The 20,950-nt window shown below is 42.4% G+C and overlaps 1 protein-coding gene across 1 annotated transcript in view; it reads right to left on the bottom strand.

Annotated features, from left to right (window-relative positions):
* SEMA3A (semaphorin 3A) overlaps positions 1-20,611 on the bottom strand; it is a 170,140-nt gene extending 149,529 nt beyond the window's left edge. The window contains exon 1 of the mRNA XM_056341639.1: positions 20,077-20,611. Within this exon, the coding sequence (XP_056197614.1) occupies positions 20,077-20,188 (112 nt within the window). The 5' untranslated portion in view covers positions 20,189-20,611. The remainder of the gene's footprint in view (positions 1-20,076) is intronic.
* Positions 20,612-20,950: the final 339 nt, after the last annotated feature.

The raw sequence follows: 20,950 nt of genomic DNA, 5'->3' as shown, positions 1-20,950 counted from the left end.
AACCTTGCCGTTCTTAATTCTCAGTTGTCACGCACATGTAATAGCTCTGTTCTGAGGGACCAGACCAAGGGTTGAGATTAGCTGGCAAGTGACTGCGCAGGAATTGGTCCTCCCATCATTCCTGTATGTTAAAGCACTTCCCAGCCTGCAAGAGCAAGACCGAGTGCTCTTGATGTACCACTTAAAAGATTTTGTCAGCAATCCCAGGCAAGCAAATAACGTCGCACCTTGCCCTGTCCCCTTGGATAAAGCCAGCTGTTGGGTTTGAACTCAGAAAAACTAGTGTAACATCAGCTATAACCATAAGCTAGATAGATATATAGATATGTATATATACACACACACCCATAAAAGAGTGTGCCCTGGTTTGTAAGCCACAGAAATCAATAGGAAGACCATTACTGAAGTTAATAGGCTTCAGATTGCACCTCGATAGAGCAATGCCAAGGACTTCAAGTACATCCAGCACCTCATACAGATGAAGGTGGAGGCAAGCAGGCACAAACAGCTTTAAAGGATTGATCCAAGTCCACTGATGGCTTTCCAAAAGCTTTGAGCAAATGTCACAGAAGGGAGAGCAGTACTCCAAGGGGAAGGTGACAGAGGTTTGGGATGACTGCGGTGAAGCCTATATCCTAACACTGTGGCACAATGCTTGAAAGTGGAGTTAGAGAGAGAATACAGAGAGTATACAGAGAGCAAAGACTTTGGACCGTTTGTCAAGGTGAAATAACACATTGCTTGGTCTCTGAAGACATGATGTGAACCATAATGTGCGCTATTTCAAAATAACACATAGCTTGTCACTTATTATTACTGTACTAATCTGTATTTGAACGAATCAACAATGGAAATGCGCGCTTACATCAAGGAAGGAGCAACTCCAGCAAAGCAGAAATTCTGGGTTAGTATTCCTTACGGAAAACAAAGGAAACCTTTTGTAAATAAGGACCATTGTTCCAGACTTACCTCCTGAAGAAAGGTTAAACCCCTCAGAATGAGTAGATGGTTTCCTTAACATTCAAACACAACATGAGATTAACTCTTCAGAAATGTTTTCTATGCCTAGTAACGTTCATATATTCATCTATACTGGAGCCTAAGGGACTGCACAGCTTGTTTTGGAAAACAGTCATTCTTCTTGTGTGACACCTGGAAGTCCCCCGATACTCTATACTGTTCCAGTTGGCTGATATAACAAACTACTCCTGAAATTACAGGTTAAAAAATAAAAATACTACTAATAAAAAATAGAATGTACAAAGAGTTTCAACCGCAATCAGAATGAGTATGAAACTGCTTCCCCTCAACAGCAACGTGAGACAAACATGTCTTTTCACACTAAAATGAATGTATGTAACGTACCTGAACAATTTTGCAGCCTGTATATCTACAGAACTCTGTAAAATGAAAATGACATGTAAGGGAGAAACTGGGGGGGGGGGGGGGGGCGGGGAATGTTAGCTTTTTAATTTTATGTGTAATGGAATAGTCACTTAAAGAATCTTTAAGACCAAGAGGAAATTATCAAAGTCACCTTTCTAACTAAAAAATATATTCTTTTTTCCTCCCTGTAAAAGGAATAGGCTTCTAAAGACATTCACTTCTCAGTTGCAAGAGTAATGCAGTCAGAAAGGTATCTTTCAAGCGCCTAAACTTCTTGGGTTTGTGAAATTAACCTAGATATACTGTTCAGGAATTGTTCAAAGTGTTGTTTAAGAAATACATTTAATTTTTTTTACTTGCTTTTTACCAGAAAGAAAGAGTCAGACTTTTTTTTTTTTGTATTCAGACGCACGTTTCAGCCTTGAACTAAGTACTTCTGTTATTTATCAGTTGTACTACTTGTTCTGAAAAGTCCAGATAGAATCTCATTGCGCAAAACCATAATCCTTGCCTCCAAGAACATGCAATGTCAATGGAAAATAAAACAACTGTGCACAAAAAGCAATCACAGATTGGAAGCTGAGGCACAGAGATATCATCTGATGTCACATAGCAAGTTTATGGCAGATCCTGGAACTGAAGATCATCTATCAGTTCAGAGTTTTAGCCACAAGACCAATCTCCCCGACATAATTAACATCCTTGAAACATGAAGGCAAACAAATATCTCAACTTATCAATGCCTTAAAAGCTTTATCCTTTAGAAGCAAATTAAGCAAACTATAACCAATAACAATACTAATTTTTTAATAATTTATTAAATTATATTAAAGAACCAGGCATCAATTTTTAATGCTGTTTTTGCTGCAATAAATGTCAAGGACTATGTTTTGACATTAACACATAGTTGTATATGTCAAGATGGTTTGGAGCTTCACAACTCACATTGGAGCTTTACAAAGCACTGTTTTTCTGGGACAACACAGTTTCATAGCAGGAGTAAGTAAAGCTGAGAAAAGCAAGGAATTTTTTTATCTCACGGGAAATTACAATATTCCAACATCTGTTTTTAAATTAAGACAAACAGTCAAAATCCTGAACTTTTCACAGAGTGACAACATTTCCATGAAATCCAGGAATGTGTAACTTTTGCTTTTGATCATTTCATCTACATCTGCTCTGGTCTGGGTGTCTAGCTTTCTTGGGCTTTTGATGGGGAGAAGAAGCAGTGCATATGCTCCACCGCACAGACGTGGACAAATCACATCCCCAAAACAAGAAGCCTGGAAATGCTTCTGAGCGTGTCCTGTGGTCTATGGCATCCTCTGGCACTGAACTGCATCTTATACACAGGATCAACACGGCTTATCCCTGCTTTGGACCTGTTGGCCAGGATTTTAGGCTGGGCTACATGTTCTATGCTGTCCTGCTCTCATATAAGCCTTATGCTGATTTCTGAAGTACTCCCAGAGATTTTAATGGTAGTTATGTTCCTGTGCAGGAAAGAATGGGGAAGAAAGCAAAGCCACATGAAGCTCTTATAAACCTTGCTGTTACCCTGAACACACAGAGGTTAATGTCAGATGAATACAATATTATGTGCCTTAGACCAGCGCAACAAAGTAATGTTTTCATTTGCATAGAACTGGTGGAAAATTTTGATTAAATGGAAACTTCCTTTTTCATTGACAATTCATTTTGATGGAAAACACCTGCCTAATCCTTGTAATGTACCACCAGACAGTCCCATAAGGCAAATTCTCTGTTTATACATGACTTAGAGAGAATGGTCATCAGCCAGGTTGCTTCAGCACTTTGCCATCATGGCTCAGCTCTGACCCATTTGCCAGCTTGGACCTGGGGTGCCAGTTGTGATGGTGAAGACTGTGAACTGGTCAGTCATTCGTTCCACACGCGCCACCAATCAATGGCTGTATGATAGTGCTTTTTCATTTACCACATATGCTGAACTGCATTTGACCTTGTGGTGAAAGGTTTCATTTACCATTACAGTCACTTCAGCTGTGCAGTCTCCAGTCTGTACGCTGATTTATGGATGGATGGATTTGCATATGGCAAACATCCACACAGCTTTATAAATTTGCATTTATGCCAATAAATGTAAAGTCATGGCTATGATACTAGTATGAGTAATGTTTTCATTAGAAATAGCTCTGTTTGGGGGGTTTGTTGGTTTTGCGTGTGTGTGTGTGTGTGTGTTTTGTTTTGTACTGTTTTTTTAAATGCACATAAGAATAAAATTTCATTCCCTTTCCAGTTTAAGACACAGGGACACTGCTAAAAAACTCCAAACATTTATTTTTTCTTACTAATTCTTCTTCTTTATTTCTTATTTCTTTCTCGTAACTGTTCCTAAGCAGGTATACATGGGGCTCATCTTGTCGCCATGGGTAAGCTGAGCATGAATCCTGACACTGGTGCAGAAATCTACAGGCTGACCTTGGAGATAGGAACATCTTGGAGATGGGAACAGAGACATCCATCCAGACCAAAAGCCAGTCTATTGTAGCCACTACTGAAGACCAGCCATGGATGATTAAGGAAAGAACATGAGGGCAGAAGAAGACACAGCTTCTGATAGCCCCTATGTCAGAGCTGAAGAAAATTGTGCTAGGTTTTTTTAGGTGTGGGTTTTTTAGTTTGGATTGAGCTGGGTTTGGTTTTTTTGTGGGTTTAAGGTTTGTTTAAATAGTATGCGATCTCCTCCATATTTGGCCTAATTAACTGACCACTGCAGAAGGCTCATGTTTTGGTAGTTTCCATATTCACAGCGCTAACACCGTGTACAGGCACTAAAAGCCAATGTCCTGGTTTTCAGAAATTTTTACTGTAAGCAAGCTCTCATTCTCTCCACACCGTACACATGTACCTTCAATTAATGTTACTGCTGTCTTGATATTAGTGACAAAAGTTCATTCATTCTTTGTTTCCTGGTATGAGCAAAGGAGAAAAGATCCACCTCCCACCCACATTCTGTAACAGATTTAGGAATGCAAGACCTTTTGTGCTTAAATCATTCACTATGCAACGCAAACATTTATACCCACTGAAACACCAAACACATCATTCAGTATTTTGAAACTTAATTTGGAATTAGACATTTACACTGAGGAACAGCTAAAAATAATTTGCAGCAGGGCGTGGCGTAACTTTACACTGTTTATGGATCTGGCCTAAGTATAAGTGTGAAAATAGCTTTGTATTTGTATACATGATATAGGTAAATGCATGCATGCACCTAAGGATACTTTCAGAATTCGGAATTTCGGAATTTCAGAATTTCAGTTTCTTCCCTCAGCTTAGCATCACAGAGGGGTAGGCTGAGCTTAGCCAGACCCCAAAAATCCCTTCTTTAAAGAGTAAAGACTAGTCAGGTGTGAGAGAGCTTCTGGTCTCAGCAGGAAAAAGCAGGGGAAGGAGTTTTCCGTGCTGTATTTACACCCCATGCACTCTGCCACTGGCCGGCAATTTTGTATAGATGTCTTGAACAGGCTCAGAGACTTTCTTACAGTAAGTGGTCCTCTGTACATGCAAATCTGTTGTATCTATGATAATATATAATGCAATTTCTACCTTTCAGCATCATCCTTGGCCAGCACTAGGGAAGTGTTAGGATACCTCTGTTTCAAGACATCACAGACGTACTCATGAGTTACTCTGTGCCTTGTTCTCTGATTGCAAACACAGTTTGTAACAGCTCCAATTAATAAAACTGATGCCCCTTAGAGCCTACTGAAGGACTTCACAGCAACTGCACCATAATCAGAAGTAGTGCAAATGTGTTTCCTATTGGATTTTACGCCCCAAATGGTTTCCGCTCCTGTTTTTAATAGAAAACATTCTTTTTGCTTCCTTCTTTAAATGTACACCTATCATAAAATGTGAAAAACTTTATTGCCCCTCCACCCTCTACTGCATTTGAGACTTTCTGCATTTTCTTAACGTGTGACATAGGCCATAATAAATTTTAGGATAATAGAAGTGTCTGCACAAGTGGCTACATCTGAGCGGCTGCAATCCGAGATTCCTCTTGCTGTTTTGCAAAGAGCGCTGAGAGCCCATTGACAAGATGTCTGGGGTGAGGGAGCACGTGGCCCCACGCTCACTGTCCCACTTTGTCAGACTGATGTTTGAAAAGGAGCAGGGATTCCTTGCTCTCCTGCTAGCGCTAGAAGCTCTTTGGAGTGGCAGGAAAGCAGCTCTGGAGTCTCCTGCTGTGGGGGGTTCTCCTGGGCCCTCTCCAATGAGCTCATGTGAGAAGCAGGCAGTAGCGACTTTCACTCCAAGTGCCTGAAGCACTTTGAGTAATACTCCATTCATAAGTGTGGGGTTTTTTAATTTTTTTTAATTTTTTTTAATTACTTTGAGTAATACTCCAGTAAGGGATGAAAGTTTCCACAATGCTGTGCTCTTTTTTGATAGATACAGGAATGGTTACTGAAACAGAACAACTGCCTTACAGACCACCTGTTCCAACATTGCAGTATTATTTATCTATAATGTTACTGTGCTTGAATCAGTGGAACTGCTTCAAGGCTGAATTTGTGTCTAAATGTGGGCTCTGTGTTACATTCGCACAGATAGGCCTCTGCACACAAGGTTTTAATGGGAAGACCTGTAAATCGGTAAAATGGGAGAGGGCTTGGATAAGATATGACACTCCTTTGCTCAAAATCTCAGTTTAAACTTGCTTGGGAATTCAAAAAAATGTGACCAAATTTCATATTGACACAGAAAAGGACTTAAAGATCCACCTGCCTGAGCAAGGGTCTTTGGCAGCGACTTCAGCTGACGTTGTGTCCTACTGGGCACGAGGAGGCAACGCAGCACAGCAAGGCGAGGGTTGCCCTTCTTGTGCCAGAGCACAGAGGAGCCATGGGGTAAGCAGGATCAGGAGGGATTGTTACTGAATAAGAACTTTCATTTGGGAGGAGAACAGTATTTCTTCCCACTATCTGGGCAAAGCTCAAAAATTTCAAGCGATTCTTACAATTGCTTCGTTTTATTGGTTTATTATTTTGTAAGTGATGAAGAACTTGTATAACCTCCCCAAAGGGCACTTCACGCCACAAGTGCCATCTACGGTGAAATCAATGGGACTACTCATGTCAGTAGGAGTTTGTAAGACCAGTCCTTTTTTTTCATTTTTAACCTGGTAAATATCGGGACAAATCACAGTTCATTACAGGAACATCAGTGTGATTGAGCAAATCCCAGAGCCTTTAAATAACTGTCCTTTATACATTCAGGGAATGAAATTGCATTTAACTTTGTCTCCGAGTTCTTTTCAGCACAATGCATCCAGACCAAATGAGTGCACAGAAGCTTTTTGAGAAAGTGTGTGCTGTGAATGATTACAAGGGTGACACTAGCTGTTCGCTGAGTTATGGAGCTTGAATGAAATGATGGTGTTTCAAGGTAAATAGATGGAAGCCACAGGATGATATTGAGGGAAATAATATAAGTAACCTACAGCAACTGCCCACTGTTATCTCATGATTAAGGGGTAGGTACATAAGCCGCATCACCTCTGGAGGTGAAGTTTACTTGGGAAATATTTTCTAGTCCTTGCACCTGCCTAATCACAGTTTCTGGAGCTGTTTCAGGCACAAATGGCTTAGTAAATCTTTCTCCATATACACACATGCCAATTCTATCTAAGCAGACACAAGGTACAATAAAACATAATAGAAACTTGTCTGGCTCAACGCCTATTAGGACTTCTCTTTCACTCCGTGTTCCTCATTTTTCTGTTTACATTCGCTTTTCCGCCCTTTTGGATGCAGGAAGAAGTGTATCTTTTGAAGGATACATTCAGTTTTAAACATGCCGCCCTTCTACCTGTACTGAAGTACGAGCGCAGAGCAGAATAGCCAAATGCTGAGCAGTTTGTAGGGAAGATTAAAGTAATGATTATTTTGGGTGCCTCGTGGGTCAGCTACTGACATAATTCAGAATAATACTCAAATCCTTTACATTTCTTCCAGTCCTATCACACTTGTCTGCCAGACTTTTAATGAAGGTCTACATCTGCTTAGATCTTGTGGGGTTTTTTTCCTTTTCTTTTTTTCCCTTTTTTTTTTTTTCCAAAGGGGTGGGGGGTGGGGGGAGGGGGGAGCGAGGGAAGCTTTTTTACCTTCTCTTTTTTGAAATATTGAAAGTAGAAAATGCATAGTAGTGGGAGAACTGATATTGCTTTTCAAGATTCATTTTCTCCCAAGTGGTCATTATTACAGCAGATCTCTTTAAGGCATGGGAGTTTCCATACCTGTGAATAGGTTAAAGTTTTATAGTGCTGCTTTTCACAGCACTTTGAAATGCAATTATCTTTGCCAGGAGCTAGCTAGAGAATTATTTACATATCTCCTTTCCTACCTCAGCTGACCATTCACATGCAAATAGGAGCTTTGACAGCTTCTCCACACATTTATGAAACCCAGTCATCTGTCCATTTTTCTGCTCAGAATGAAAGATATGACAATGCCTTAGAATAAAGCCCTGCCAGACTCTAGATTAGTTTCTTACTCTGTAATACTGGAAAAAAATAAAATAAAAATCCAGATTTCTTGGAGTGAAAAATAAAAGAACACAGTGAACGCACTTTGGTTGCAAAATAAGTATTGATTTCTTGGAGATCAGCTGGGGGTCAGAAGTTTTCCAAACTATCTGAAAGGCAGAGCTAACCTGAACTCTTGCTTGTTCCTCCCTTGGTCGGTCACTCAGAACCCAACAAAACAATTCAGCCTCTCAAAACCCCTGATTTTCCGAGTAGGTTCAAGCCATTGCACTGTGGGGACAGCCATGTCATCAGGTGAGGAAAATGAATAGCAGACACTTAAGCTGGCCCTGCCTGTTTGAACCCCATGTTTGAAGAAACTTGACTTGTACTACTGAGCACAGTGGGTCCCAGCACGGTTCACCTCTGCACAGAACAGGTTCATGCTCTGGCCCTGCACATGTAAGCAATTGCCTCTTAAACCCTGGTGTCTGAGAGACCTGACTGAGTGGTTCAGCTCAGGACAATATTGTGCTTTCATGGTGATTATAAAAAAATCATTGCTACTCTACCCACTCACCAATCGTTTTGTTATTTTAAAGGAAAACTTAAGACCTGAAGTATGCTTTTCTGCTGTGGTTTCAGTGTCTTATAACCAAACACAAGTACACATTTCCTGGTTCAAAAAGGCTGTATTTCACCTTTTTGCATGTAAATTACATACTTTGATCACTTCCATGTGTCTGGCATAAGGTAAAATAGCTTCTATGCACGGTGAACCTACAGTGAAACAAAATTCAGCGGTTGTCATATTCCTACAAGCCGATAGAATAAGTTTTTAAGAGAGCAGCAGTTATGAGAAATTACCTTAGAAAGGCTGTTTATGGTCTCAGCTATGGAAATTATGTTCAAAAACTAGGAGTTGTATTGCTTGGTCTTGTCCTTAGCCCCTTTGATGCAATGTTAATTAGCAGTATCAATGGTCTAAACATGCACTACTGCAGTCACAGTCATTTAACTAAGTTACACTTGATTTACACCAGAATAATTGATGATAGCTTAAAATTTCTAATATAGAATAATAATACACATGACACTTGATACTGCTGTCTTTGAAGACAAATGAAAAAGTTTCTTTACTCCAGTAAAGAGAACCTTTTAAATTCGTCTCTGTTATTACCAGCCTCAAGAATTGGACTTTGCTCTTTTAGCACCAGCAAAACTGTCAGAAAACTATGCAGCACGTGGTCAAGTAAGACACCGTAATCTAACAAGTCAAACTAAAAACTTCTGCCTGAAGTTCAAAGGTACACCGAAATCATTCAAAGCCTTGTATTTGTTCCGTATTTCTTAATTAATGGCATGAAACCCAGTACTTAATTATGGAAAAAGAATGTTATTCAAAACACCCATTACACCATGTAAGTGGCATGAGGAAGTATAAAAGGAAAGAAACAAAAAATTCCTTGAGTTAATTCACTGCAGGTAATATTTAAATGCTGCATTTAAGGTACGTGGATTATATGAACAACCAATTTTATTTTCACATAGGCCAGGCTGATGAAGGGAACAGGTGCTTTCCTTCTTATTTTAGGAATGAAGATGTGAATCTTACTGAGATGCACAATTCCACTCCTGACTTTATTATAGCAGTTTGTCCTCATTCCTGTGTTTGAACTAGCGCTGTCAAGTTAACAGTGTGCCAGTGAGCGAGTCCCAGCCAACAGGCAGCTATAACTGATGGAGCTGCCTACTGAGTATGGCACCAGGTGGCCAGGAATGGCTGCCCTCATCCTGTAGAAAGCTGGGAAGCATTTTGGGTATGGAAAGGCAGAAAACGGGCTATGTGCAGGAACAAATAGAAGTTTTGTGCCCCAGAATTTTTGGGAAGGAAAACACGTACACTTGTAGGGGCAGAGAAGTCTTAAGAGACCAGTGCCCTGGTCAGCTATGTCCAGACTGGGTGGAAAAGGGTGGAAGTGCCCAAAGTGACATTTTTTGTTTTGTCTGATAAGCACAAAAGAAAAAGTACATTTTTTAAGTCCCTATTGATTTAAATACATGATTATCGCATAGGATTAGGAAAAAAGGGAAGGCTAGCTCAAACTCAGAGAAATAGCCCAGGATTTTGCAAGCACTGACATACTTTGGTAGACAGTATTGCAAAGACTAAACACAAAGACTCTTCTTCCCCAGAGTCTTTGGTAATCACCTTCACAGTGTATTTAATGTGAAATAGAGGTGGATGCTCTAAAAAACACTGTGAAGGGTTCCTGTATAGAACCGTCTGGAATACCCAAACTGAATTAAATTAGATATGCTTTCTGGACAATAGACATGTGTTTCACACCACAGGTGTATGGAGATGTCAATATAATTATTATAATCACTTGAAAGTACCTGTAAGGCCTTTGTATGTTGATCAAAAATAAGTTCTGACTGAACTTTGAATATACGCGTTAATGGGATTATTCTGAGAGTATGACATAACTCTGAATAGGCACAGCAAGTCTCTGACCTCGAGCCATTCCTCATGAGATCACTTAATACCACTTTACAGGTGAAGAAGCTGACACAGAAAAGTCATAGAATTAATGGGATTTCACATTTATGGTGTTTTCTTTGATTCCCATGACAGTACAGACTTCCTGTGTGTCATCCACGGTGGTGCTGGCTTTCTGTGAACCTCCAACCTCCATCTGTAGGTGAAGGTAAGAAAACTTTCCTAATTTGTGTGACTATTGTTCAGCAAAGCATGTGAGTTCCAGTGGGGGTTAAAAGAATGAAGACAGACATAAAATTGTAAAAGAATGTCAGAAAAGGAAGACTACTACTCAGCAGATTACAGTTCCATCACAGAGGAGACATAAAATCTGAAAAAGTAAATTGGAAATTTTTGTTACTCTTGATCTCAGTACCCCAGGCGACAGACAAAACCAAAATTTTCAACATATAATATTACTTTGTTTCACAACACCCCTTGAAAAAGAGCTACAAGGGAAGTTCTTTCAAATTTAACAAGTTCCTAAACCTTTTTTTTCACTTGAGATGAAATCTTGCTTGCTTGTTCGCTGGAGATCAGTGTTTACGGCGGGCGTACAAATGACCGAGGATACATGTTCACAACAGCAAGACGGAGGGAGGTTTACCATGCTGATAACCGCACAGCCAACGTCCTGCAAACACTGCTTCGCTGACATCTAGGACATTTCAGAGAAGTGCCAGCTGAAGCTCCTTCGACAATGTTATCATACCCTAACCTGTACATCTGAATTTGCAGCTGGTCTTGGTGGATGGACTCTGTCACATCTCGGAAGAGCAGCAACTGAGAAATCAAGTGATTTCTTAATGTTGCAATTTGCAGGTAGCTCAGGTATGTGTTTTTATTGTCTGCAAGGCTATCAGAGCAGGAAGCTTTGATACAGCCATTCATCTGCTGGAGTAGAAGGGAATACGAGAAAAAAAGTAACCTGCAGGATGCAGTTTTCTTTCCTGGATTCCTAAACATTGATTCTGCTGTCCCTTCTGGCACAAGCAGAACTGGCACTTACCACATGGGCTCAGCAGAATGGAGACCTTGTGCAGGACCTGCCACGTTGGCCTACAGATACTGTAGAGCAACACTCATCATCATCACTGCTATGACCCTTGCTGTGTTCTGAGAGAAAGAGCTTATGACCCTTGCTGTGTTCTGAGAGAAAGAGCTTCAGCAGCAGTCAGAACCCTTTCAGACTACACGCTCTTGCAAAAAAACAGTAAAGTTCCACTGGAAAAATCCATGAAGGAAATAAAAGTGATATTAACACCCCGAAATCTCCACTTCACCTTAACAGACCCCACCCTATGCCCTGGCCAGACACAGGATCCGTGTCTAGCAAAGGAAGGCTATTGCCATTCCACACCAGTTGGTGATGAAAGCTGTACCCTGCACTCTCTGCAGCCCTTTTGGATACTTGTGAGCTGTATTTATCGTCTGTTGCCTCTAGAAAAGGCCACCAACCCCTCCCCCTTGAAAGGCAGCTCTAAATCCTTTAAATTATCTCACAGAGCTTTTTTGTGTCCTTTTCTCACACAAGGCTGGAATTTCAAAAGGAGCCAAGAGGGGCCGTCAGAACCAACATGAGCCTTGCTTCATTAGAGTGGAGAGTAAAGAGCTTTCTTTTTCCTCCTTCCACAAGTTATTTGCTTTCATCTAACTACTTCATTCCTCAGATTGTTCCCCACAAGATCCAACTTCGCACGAAAATATTTATAAGAGATGAGAATTTTATTTGACTGCTCTTCTAAAGTTTCTGCAACATCCAGCCAGAGAGATAAGCAGGCAGCCCAACAAATGTCAAACAACTTTAAAATATTAGAGGAATGGCAAAAACTTCTGACTTTACTGCATTCAGCTATCAAACAGCAAAGGATGTAAACTAGATGTGACACAAAGTAGACTAGTGCTCACACATTTCAGGGATTGCTGTAGATGTGTTTAGCTCAAGGGGAATCTGTAATCTCCAAAATGAGAAAGGAATCCCCCAAACCCTAGGTCTATTTCAGATTTTTAGAAATGAACCTAAATTAGGTTTCATCCTGGTCTCACTATTGAAATCATTCTGCTGGAAAAGGGGACAGCCAGGGCTGAGGCACCTGTCCTCTGACATGCATGTATACATATGCATTTTTGATTGCAAACTATGCTATATAAAATCGAGTCTTGAAGACATTTTTCTTTGCAAGTGTGGAAACATTCAAAAAGTAACTGAGCTGGTCAGGGGACAGCTTACTGAAAGCTCCGAATAATTAAGATATTAAATTAATAAAGTTCTACGGCCCCAGACAGTCACTTCCAGCAAGTGTCACTGGGTTCAGGATGAGCTTATTAAGGAGGAGAGACATGTGACATGTGACATGTGAGATGTAAGTTAGATAACTGTTTTAAGAATATGAAGAATGTGACGGTACTGTCTGTTTCTCGCTATATCTGAAAGTGATGCAAATTTAGATGGAGTCACAGGTGACCTCAGGATCACAGGTACTGAGAGCAAACATAAGTTTAATCAGTTGGATTTCTACACAAGTTTAAATATTCATTTAAGCAGAGAGCATTTCTTAAATCAGGATGCTTTAGATCAGTAAACAGCCCAAGTTCTTCCGTAGCATTCAGTTGGCACCTTCTTTTGATACCTCCTCAGAAAGAAAGAATCTAAATGAATGAACATGGAGCTTAATTCCTTTTACAGTCACTGAAAAGCGATGAGCACCCTTAAAGTCTCATTCCGTCTGCCTAACCCAAGATTAGCTCTCTGGAGGTACCTCTCCATCCACTGACAGTGAAAAGCCCAGTGTGGCTGGCTGTGTCAGTCAAAGAAAGGCACCAGAGAGAACCTCCTGTGGTGCAGGAGGAAGGCTACAGTGCCCTCAAGTCCTCTGATGCTCTCAACAGCTGTGGCCATCCTTTTCTGTCTTGTACATCGGGGCACTATCCCATTTGGAAAAAAAACAGGAAAAGCCAAGTAAATGTACTATCCCCACAGTTATTCTCACCATCCACAGCTGTTACTGAAAGAGAGCAGCTAACCTATATGAAGGCTGTATGTGGGAGGACCATGAACTTGCAGACATTCCTGAAGGGAGCTTTAATCCTGCAAGGGAAGGAATTCGCTGAATCGCCCACCAGCACCAGCACACCACCGGCAGCAACTTTCACATGTAACCTTAATTAACAAGAGCACCAGGACAAGCTACAGACCTTCCATTTCAAAATTTGACATTGAGCTCCCAGGGTCCACCCCACACATTTGCTTAAAAATAATCACGTGGGAGACTGAAGACAATTGCACCCTTTTGAGCTTTCAAACAACTGGAAAATGTCACAACCAGTGACACAACCTAGAAGGGTTTGGTTTCTTCTCAGTCACTGAGGCGTTGCCTCAAGCGAAGATGTGATTTTGCTTCACATCAAACTAGGGTCCAGCCGGGCTCCAGCTGACATAGAAAATGTTCAAAATACTGGAGCACCTTTATATTGCTTGTGCTTCCATTGCAATGTTCCAGGTACACACATGCAGGAAAAAGCCTGTGGGCCAGAGGAAGTAAATAAAAAAGATGTTTCTCAGTTGTAGGCATTAAAGACCGTATGCAGAACCAGTGATTAGGTAAACCAAAACCATATTAAAAGGATCAGCGTATAGCACTGCCTTGAATAAAAAACAAAAAAACACCTCCAAGAAAAAAAAAAAAGTTAAAAATACAAATCATTTAGCAGTTTTTTCTCAGGTGGAACTCCACGTAAATGCCTTCTGTACTTACAGAGGCACACGCAGGAGAGACTATCATAAATAACCTGTTTACATTGTAGCAACTGCAAAGACTGGGTTTCTTATTTTAAATATTGTTTTGATAAACCTTACGGAATAAATCATACTTGAATAAACCCTACGAAAACAAATAGGTACTTCAGTCCTGATCCAGAAACTTCAAGCATAGGAGTAAAAGTCAAGGCAGGCTTGACACATCAGTAGATCCATTGAGTTCAGTGGAACTATGGATGTTTAAATTCCTCACTAGGGGAGGGTTTTAAGGATGCTGTAACAAACACTAAAAGTGTGTGCTGCACACCTTGTCCACAGCAAAGGAGTTTCCATTGCCATAAATATGGCACCTTCCCTGAATAATTCCATCATTTGCAAACCGTATAGCACAAATAATTATAGAGATCTCCAGCTCCTCAGAAAAGGGAGGCTCTGTAATTCAGAAACCACTTTTTCCACTGGAATTAAATGGGAAAGTTGGAAACACAAAACGAGAATGCTGGGCTAGGTTTTCACCCTCCTTGTTCCAATTACATTGCCTGTCTCAGGCCCTAATTAGCTAGCAGAAAATCTCCCTATATAGGCAAGATCTGAGCTTAGGCACTTCCTTCATCAGCTTCTCCCTCCTGCCAGCCTGTGGGGCACATCAGAAGCAGGCAGGGTAACTCTCCCACTGCCCCTGAGAGTCCCCAGGTCTCCTGAAGACCCTACTCCACTGACACGAGAAAAAAAACCACACAGCTCTTCTTCTGAAGAGCTTGCCACACTGGGCAAAAGAAGGCTGAGGAGGCTGCGGCAGCATCTGACATCCTCACCGCCTCTGTGGTGGGCTCGGGGACTGCTGGAGCCATGCAGAAATGCTCCCAGGAACCGTGGAAGCTGAAGAGTGCTACAAACCTGTGCCTAGATAGTGTACCTCACCCATGTGCCTGTCTTCACAGTCTTCTCCCCAAGCCTGGGCTGCCCTTCTCTTTTCGGGCACGTTAAAGAGGCTCTTTCCTCAGACAGTGCTCTTTACAAGATAGCTCAAGCAAAAGGTTTTTTTAGGCAGATACCTTGAAATCTGAGACAAACTCTAGTACTGGTCCCAACTCATGGGAGACAGGCTTCCTTGCTAATATTTCTCTCCCCGTTTCCTTCTCCCACTCTGTCCTGCTTTCCCAATGTTTGCGGAGGTTTTGAGCCACGAGTTATAGAGTTTGATGGAAAGGAAAAACCACAACCAAACCCACCAGCAGGTCATCAACTACAACCAGACCAGGTCGACAAACTACAAACCAGCTATTATATTTACACTAGCATACGTACAGTGCGGTGTCATTCCTCCCTCGCCATGGCATGTTGGATGGATGGGAACAGACAGTTTTGCCATTGCTTTCACAAAAGCCAGGATTTCAGCTGTATGAAAATCCACCCTATAAAATTGTAAATCAACTGCACATCAAGGATGGAACAGTTCTCACTATGACTGCAACTTTGAACAAGATCCTTATTTTTAATATGGCTTGAGTCAGAGCCAGGGAGCAGTAGAGCTAAATCTGTGCACAGTGCCTTTCCAGTTACTTATTCTCCAGTAATATGTATCCAATTGAGCAACAATAACAAAGGAGAACCACACATGTACTCTTACAAAACATACTTACAGCATTTAGTAATTTTCAATAGACAAATAGGACGCGACAGATGGATTTGAGAAAGCTGGGTTCACAAGATTTACTCATGTGGAGACAAAAATTGGGGCTGCCTCAGGAAAAATCTGTAAATCAAGGAATCATTAATGGAAACTCTCTTTCTTTGGGCTTATATGTTTATATTTAAAGGTCACTGTCGCTGGTTCCATCTCTCTTTGTGCCGTTACCTCCCCATACAGAGGACAGCAAAAGAAAATAGGAAACAATAAACGATACAAGAAATCCATCTGGAGTTAAGACTATATTTATTGTTTTAAACTTTGCACACTCAACTTGATCACCATCTTTCTGAGAACTCTGTGCTCAAAAGAAGTTTCCTGAACTGAATCTGTGACCCAGTGACACAATAGAGACTTACAACTGACACTGAAGCCAATGAGATGAAAAAACCACAACCCCAACAACAAAAAAACCCCAACAAACAAACAGCAAACCCCCCTACATTCTTTAAGGAATGATTCCTTTACTTTTGACATACTCTACAATAAGGACACAGAGTCTTTGAAGGACAGAAAAAGAGGAGCTTGGAGGTTGAAGGGCTCAGCTGAGCTCTCAGTTTTATAGCTGGTTTTATCACATTTAGGCTAGGATCCAGAACTTGCTGACTGCAATGAACTTTGGATCAGGCCTTTAATTATATTAATTCCCTTTGAGTGAAATAAGGAGATAACTATCACTTGTGCAAAACCTTTGCAAGCCACGCACCAAGATGAAAATGCTTGGAAACTTTAAAACGTACAGAGCAAAACCCTGATGCAAAACCAACAGGAGTTTCACCACAGATTTCAGCTGGACAAGGATTTCCCTAGTGCTCTCCTCGAATTTCCTTCCTTTAATATGCCACCAAAATCAAGGTGATATAAACCAAATAACCAGAACTCTGTTTTACAATAAACAGAAAGAACCTTTTCAGACCGCAGATGTGGCCTTAATATATGCATTTGTACACTTTCTCTTCCTCTTCCTATCCGTAACATGCCTCGCAGGATGCTTCTCATCTTCTGCCGGGCTGAGTGACAAGAAGTTAAGAGGAAGCAAGAATAGGAGCTCACCGTAACTTCTGTCCAGCAACCTGGGAAATGGCAGAGCTAATACTGGACCTTTGAAAACAAGTGACCATAGGAAATCAAGGTTGGCAGGGATTTAACCCTTCATGACTCATTTTGCTAACTTTTAAAGCAAATGCCCCAGCTTTTTAACCATGTTTGACATCTAATTAGTCAAGCAAAACAAGAAGTTAAAACACATCCTTGCCTTTCTTTTGAAATAAAGCACCGACAATCAGCTGCAAGGTATTTGTTTAGGCAAAAAACAAGCATGCATGTTAAAAGAAAACACAAGGACAGTCACTGAAAAGTCACTTGGATCACTCTTTTTCAACCTGCCTTTTTTTTTCCCTCCCTCAATATCACAAGTTTATTTTGCTCACCCACAGCTCTTCAAGGAGAGGCAGAACGGATAGCTTCTTTTCCTAAGTGCAAGCAGTTTGAACAGAGATGAATCACGCAGTCATATAGCAGTGAGACATACCCCGAGAGACACCTATTAGCCTGTAAGGTATTCGGTCAGTACCTAAAAGCCATATTTTCAATACCTGCAGCTCTTCAGGCTGTTCCTACGCAAGGTGTTAACATTGAGCTGGGCAGAGAATACTGTGGCTGGAAGCAAAATTTGTCTGGAAAAGCACCAGCTGATAAGGCTTAGTTTTCCCTGAGTAGTAATGGTATCCCCATACTTAGGGATGAAGGCAGCAGCCCAGCAGCACGCTCCTCTTGACCTGGCCAAGCATTTACACCGGTACTTAACACGGAGCACGTGAGTAGCCTGAGCTGATTTGTAGGGTTACACGCATTTTAAATCAAATATATGAATCAAAGGCCAGAGTGTAAACTCCTGTAGCTCTTCAGTCTCTCACTTGCTTTGAATTAACTCTGCATTTACTTTCTCTGATAGGTAGAAAACAGGGTTGCTCAGCATTTGAACTCATTTTCTTTTTACACCCATCTACCATCACAGAAAACAGTTTCAATGTTCCTTTCTGTTTCCTGCTTTGCTCATATAGGACTGAGGGTATATCAAAATTTGATGCCTGATTTATTTTAAAAAATGAAAATGAGACTCTTTCTCCCAGCAAGAGCAGAACTGGAATACAACCAATCAGCAGAGTAGCAAAATCTTGCTAAACTGCACATGGATACAGTACCAGCCGGGTGAAAAAAAGAAAACAGTAAAAAACCCAACAAAACAAAAATAAAACAACAAAAAAACTAACAACAAATAAAACAAACAAAACAAACCACCATCAGTCAGATCTGATGACCATTTGAAATTAGTTTCTGTGCATTTAGTAGGCATGAGCCGGGGTAGCAGACATGAGCGGGGGTAGCAGACTTGAGCCATCAATAAACTTTAAAAGGGTGAAAAAAAATAATAATTAATTAGCCCTTAAAACCCTTTACAGGATATTTTTATAGCATTTATGCTTCTATATACTAATCTGAGTTTCAGTACAACTGTAAAAGTTTGGAAGCAATTAAGAGTTTTATAATTATTTTTCTGACATGACACGTAGTTATGGTAGAAGCTTTCTTCAGACTCCATTACCCAAAATAATTAATTTTCTGTTAAATACAAGTGTTTTTTCTTATGAAAACCAAGTTAACAGATTCTCAAGCCCTCACACTTCTTTTTACACATACCAAGTGTAAATACACACAAATATGCATACATGTGTTCTTTAATAAAAACCTGCACATGCATTTATTTCATACAGTGCATCCAAGTTTTGCAGGTGTTTGATTATTTTTTTTTATCATCTGGAGTGCAGAAATTACGTCTGCCTCATATCAGACAGGACTTTCCCCCTCTCATTTGCAGCACAAGAAAGATGAAATTAATTGGAAAATGTATTTCTACTGGCAAGAGATGCACTGACACTCTCCTGTAAACTGAGACTGACATCTATGACCAGGCATGCACACACATGTTCTCTTTTTTCCCACTGTAGCAGCAGTGCGTTACTTTTCCTCCCTGCTTTCAGAACCGTGGCTGCTCCTGCTGCCAGCCTTCAGTGACCCGAGCGTGATGAGGAGGCAGCTCCTCGGAGACAGGCACGACCGCAGGGATGCACAGACCTCCCTTTTGGAAACCATACCCTACAGTTCTCAACGCCTTCAACTTCTTTCCCAGTTGCACATTCTCCAGATTGGGCGAATGCTTCTGAAAATGTACTTAAGAGACGAACCACGCCGAGCAGGAGCCTGCCTGCTCCAGAGCCCTCCTCTAAAGCAGGCAGCCTTATACAAAAGTTAATTACTGACAATTGCAGCCCGAGTGGCATTACACAATGTCAAACGTAAAGACAACCTCGCAGCTCTTCCCCTTCAGTTACACCTTCCCTGTGATGGCTAAAGAAGCGCATCAGATTGCAGGGAAAATAATCCCAGCTCGGAGAAATGGCACCGCATTTAACATCCATAGGCGATGGTTCCTGTGCCTCGCAGTCCTTGCCTCCTTTTCTGGACTGATCTGTTCCTTTCAGTTATAGTTTCTTGGCAAAGCCACCATCTACTGCTTATGTTCGGCATCTGATTGTCAGATTTGTACAGCCTGAATATTCATGACTCGAACGTTAACCACTTCGTGCCTCAACTAGGGGGAAAAAAATATATACATATATATATATATAAATATATATATTAAAAAAAATCTGCGCCTATTCCGTGCCTTTTGAAGCGGAGCGGGTACGGTGGCTGCACTAACACGCCCGGCACGGGGGAGATTTGCTGGGTGGCCAAAGACATCTTATGTTAAAAAAAAAAAAGAAAAAAAAAGAGTAAAGTCCGCAGAAATAGCGCAGCAGCCTGGACACCCCTGTTCCCGCACGGCTCAGCACGATCCCGAGCCCTGGGCTGCAACCGCAACTAACTCCTCTTTGTCTGTGCGCTGCCGGGCACCGCCGCCGCTCGGAGCGGCTGCCGGGGAGCTTCGCTGGGGGTTCGCCTCTGTTCTACTTTGGGTTTGGTTCCCCCCCCCCCTCCCCCCCGAAATGTCTCCCGATGCCAGGTCCCCCCTCTGGAAGGTAAGGAGAAGCAGGGAGGAAGGTGGCGCGGGGAGAGAGCGGCGGGGCAAGGAGGGGAGGTTTGGAGGAAACCGGAGAATCGGAGAGAACAACAGGACTTACCTTTGTGGGATAATTTGAGCCTCGGCACGTTATTCTTCACATGCTGGCAGTTCACTCTTCCCGCTAGTAATACTCCCAAGGAAAGCAAGGCAATCCCCCTGAGCCAGCCCATGCTGCAGCAGCCACCGGAGGGTCCCTGCGAGCCGCAGCCGTGGCGCTCCCCGTCCTGCCGGGCGCTGCCGGGGAACTTCAGGCAACCTGGGGAGCGGAGGTAACAGGTGATGGGGGTGGGCTCCGCTCCGCGCCCCGCCGCGCCCCGCCGCCGCCAGCCGCCCCGGCCCCCCGCCTCGCCGCCGCCGGGGCAACTTCAAGCCCCTCTCACGCACACGCCGCCGGCCGGAAAAGGAGGCAGCCCCCGGGCGGCGGGGGGGGGGCGGCATGATGCGGGCCGGGGGCAGGGGCCGGGGCCGGCGCCGGGGCTGGCCGGTGCCCCGCTCCCCGCTCGGCGGGCGGGTCCCGGGGGGGGGCGGCGGGGGCGGGCGCGGCGCGGCCCCGCGCTGCCCGCGCACATGGAGGCGCGGGGGGCACCGGCTCTGCCCGCGCTCCCGGGAGCGGCTGACAATGGGAGCGCAGGGAAGCTCGGCACCCCCCACCCCCCACCCCCCCTTCCCCTGCTGTCACACCACACACGAAAAAAAAAAAGAAAACCAACCAAACAAAAATATATGAACAACTGAAAAAGGAGGGGGGGGGGGGGGGGGGGGAGGAAAAAGGGGGGGAAAAAAGAAGAAAAAAAAAGGAAAAACAAAGGCAAAAAAATAAGAAGAAAAAAAAAAGAGGAAAAAAAAAGAGGAAGAAAAAAAAAAAGAGGAAGAAAAAAAAAGAAACGCATCGCAGCAGAGATTAGAGAGAACATGACCTCCACCCAGCATGG

The sequence above is a fragment of the Falco biarmicus genome, chromosome 5, assembly GCF_023638135.1.
Source record: "Falco biarmicus isolate bFalBia1 chromosome 5, bFalBia1.pri, whole genome shotgun sequence".
Taxonomy (NCBI): domain Eukaryota; kingdom Metazoa; phylum Chordata; class Aves; order Falconiformes; family Falconidae; genus Falco; species Falco biarmicus.
This window is presented reverse-complemented; position numbering and strand designations above follow the sequence as displayed.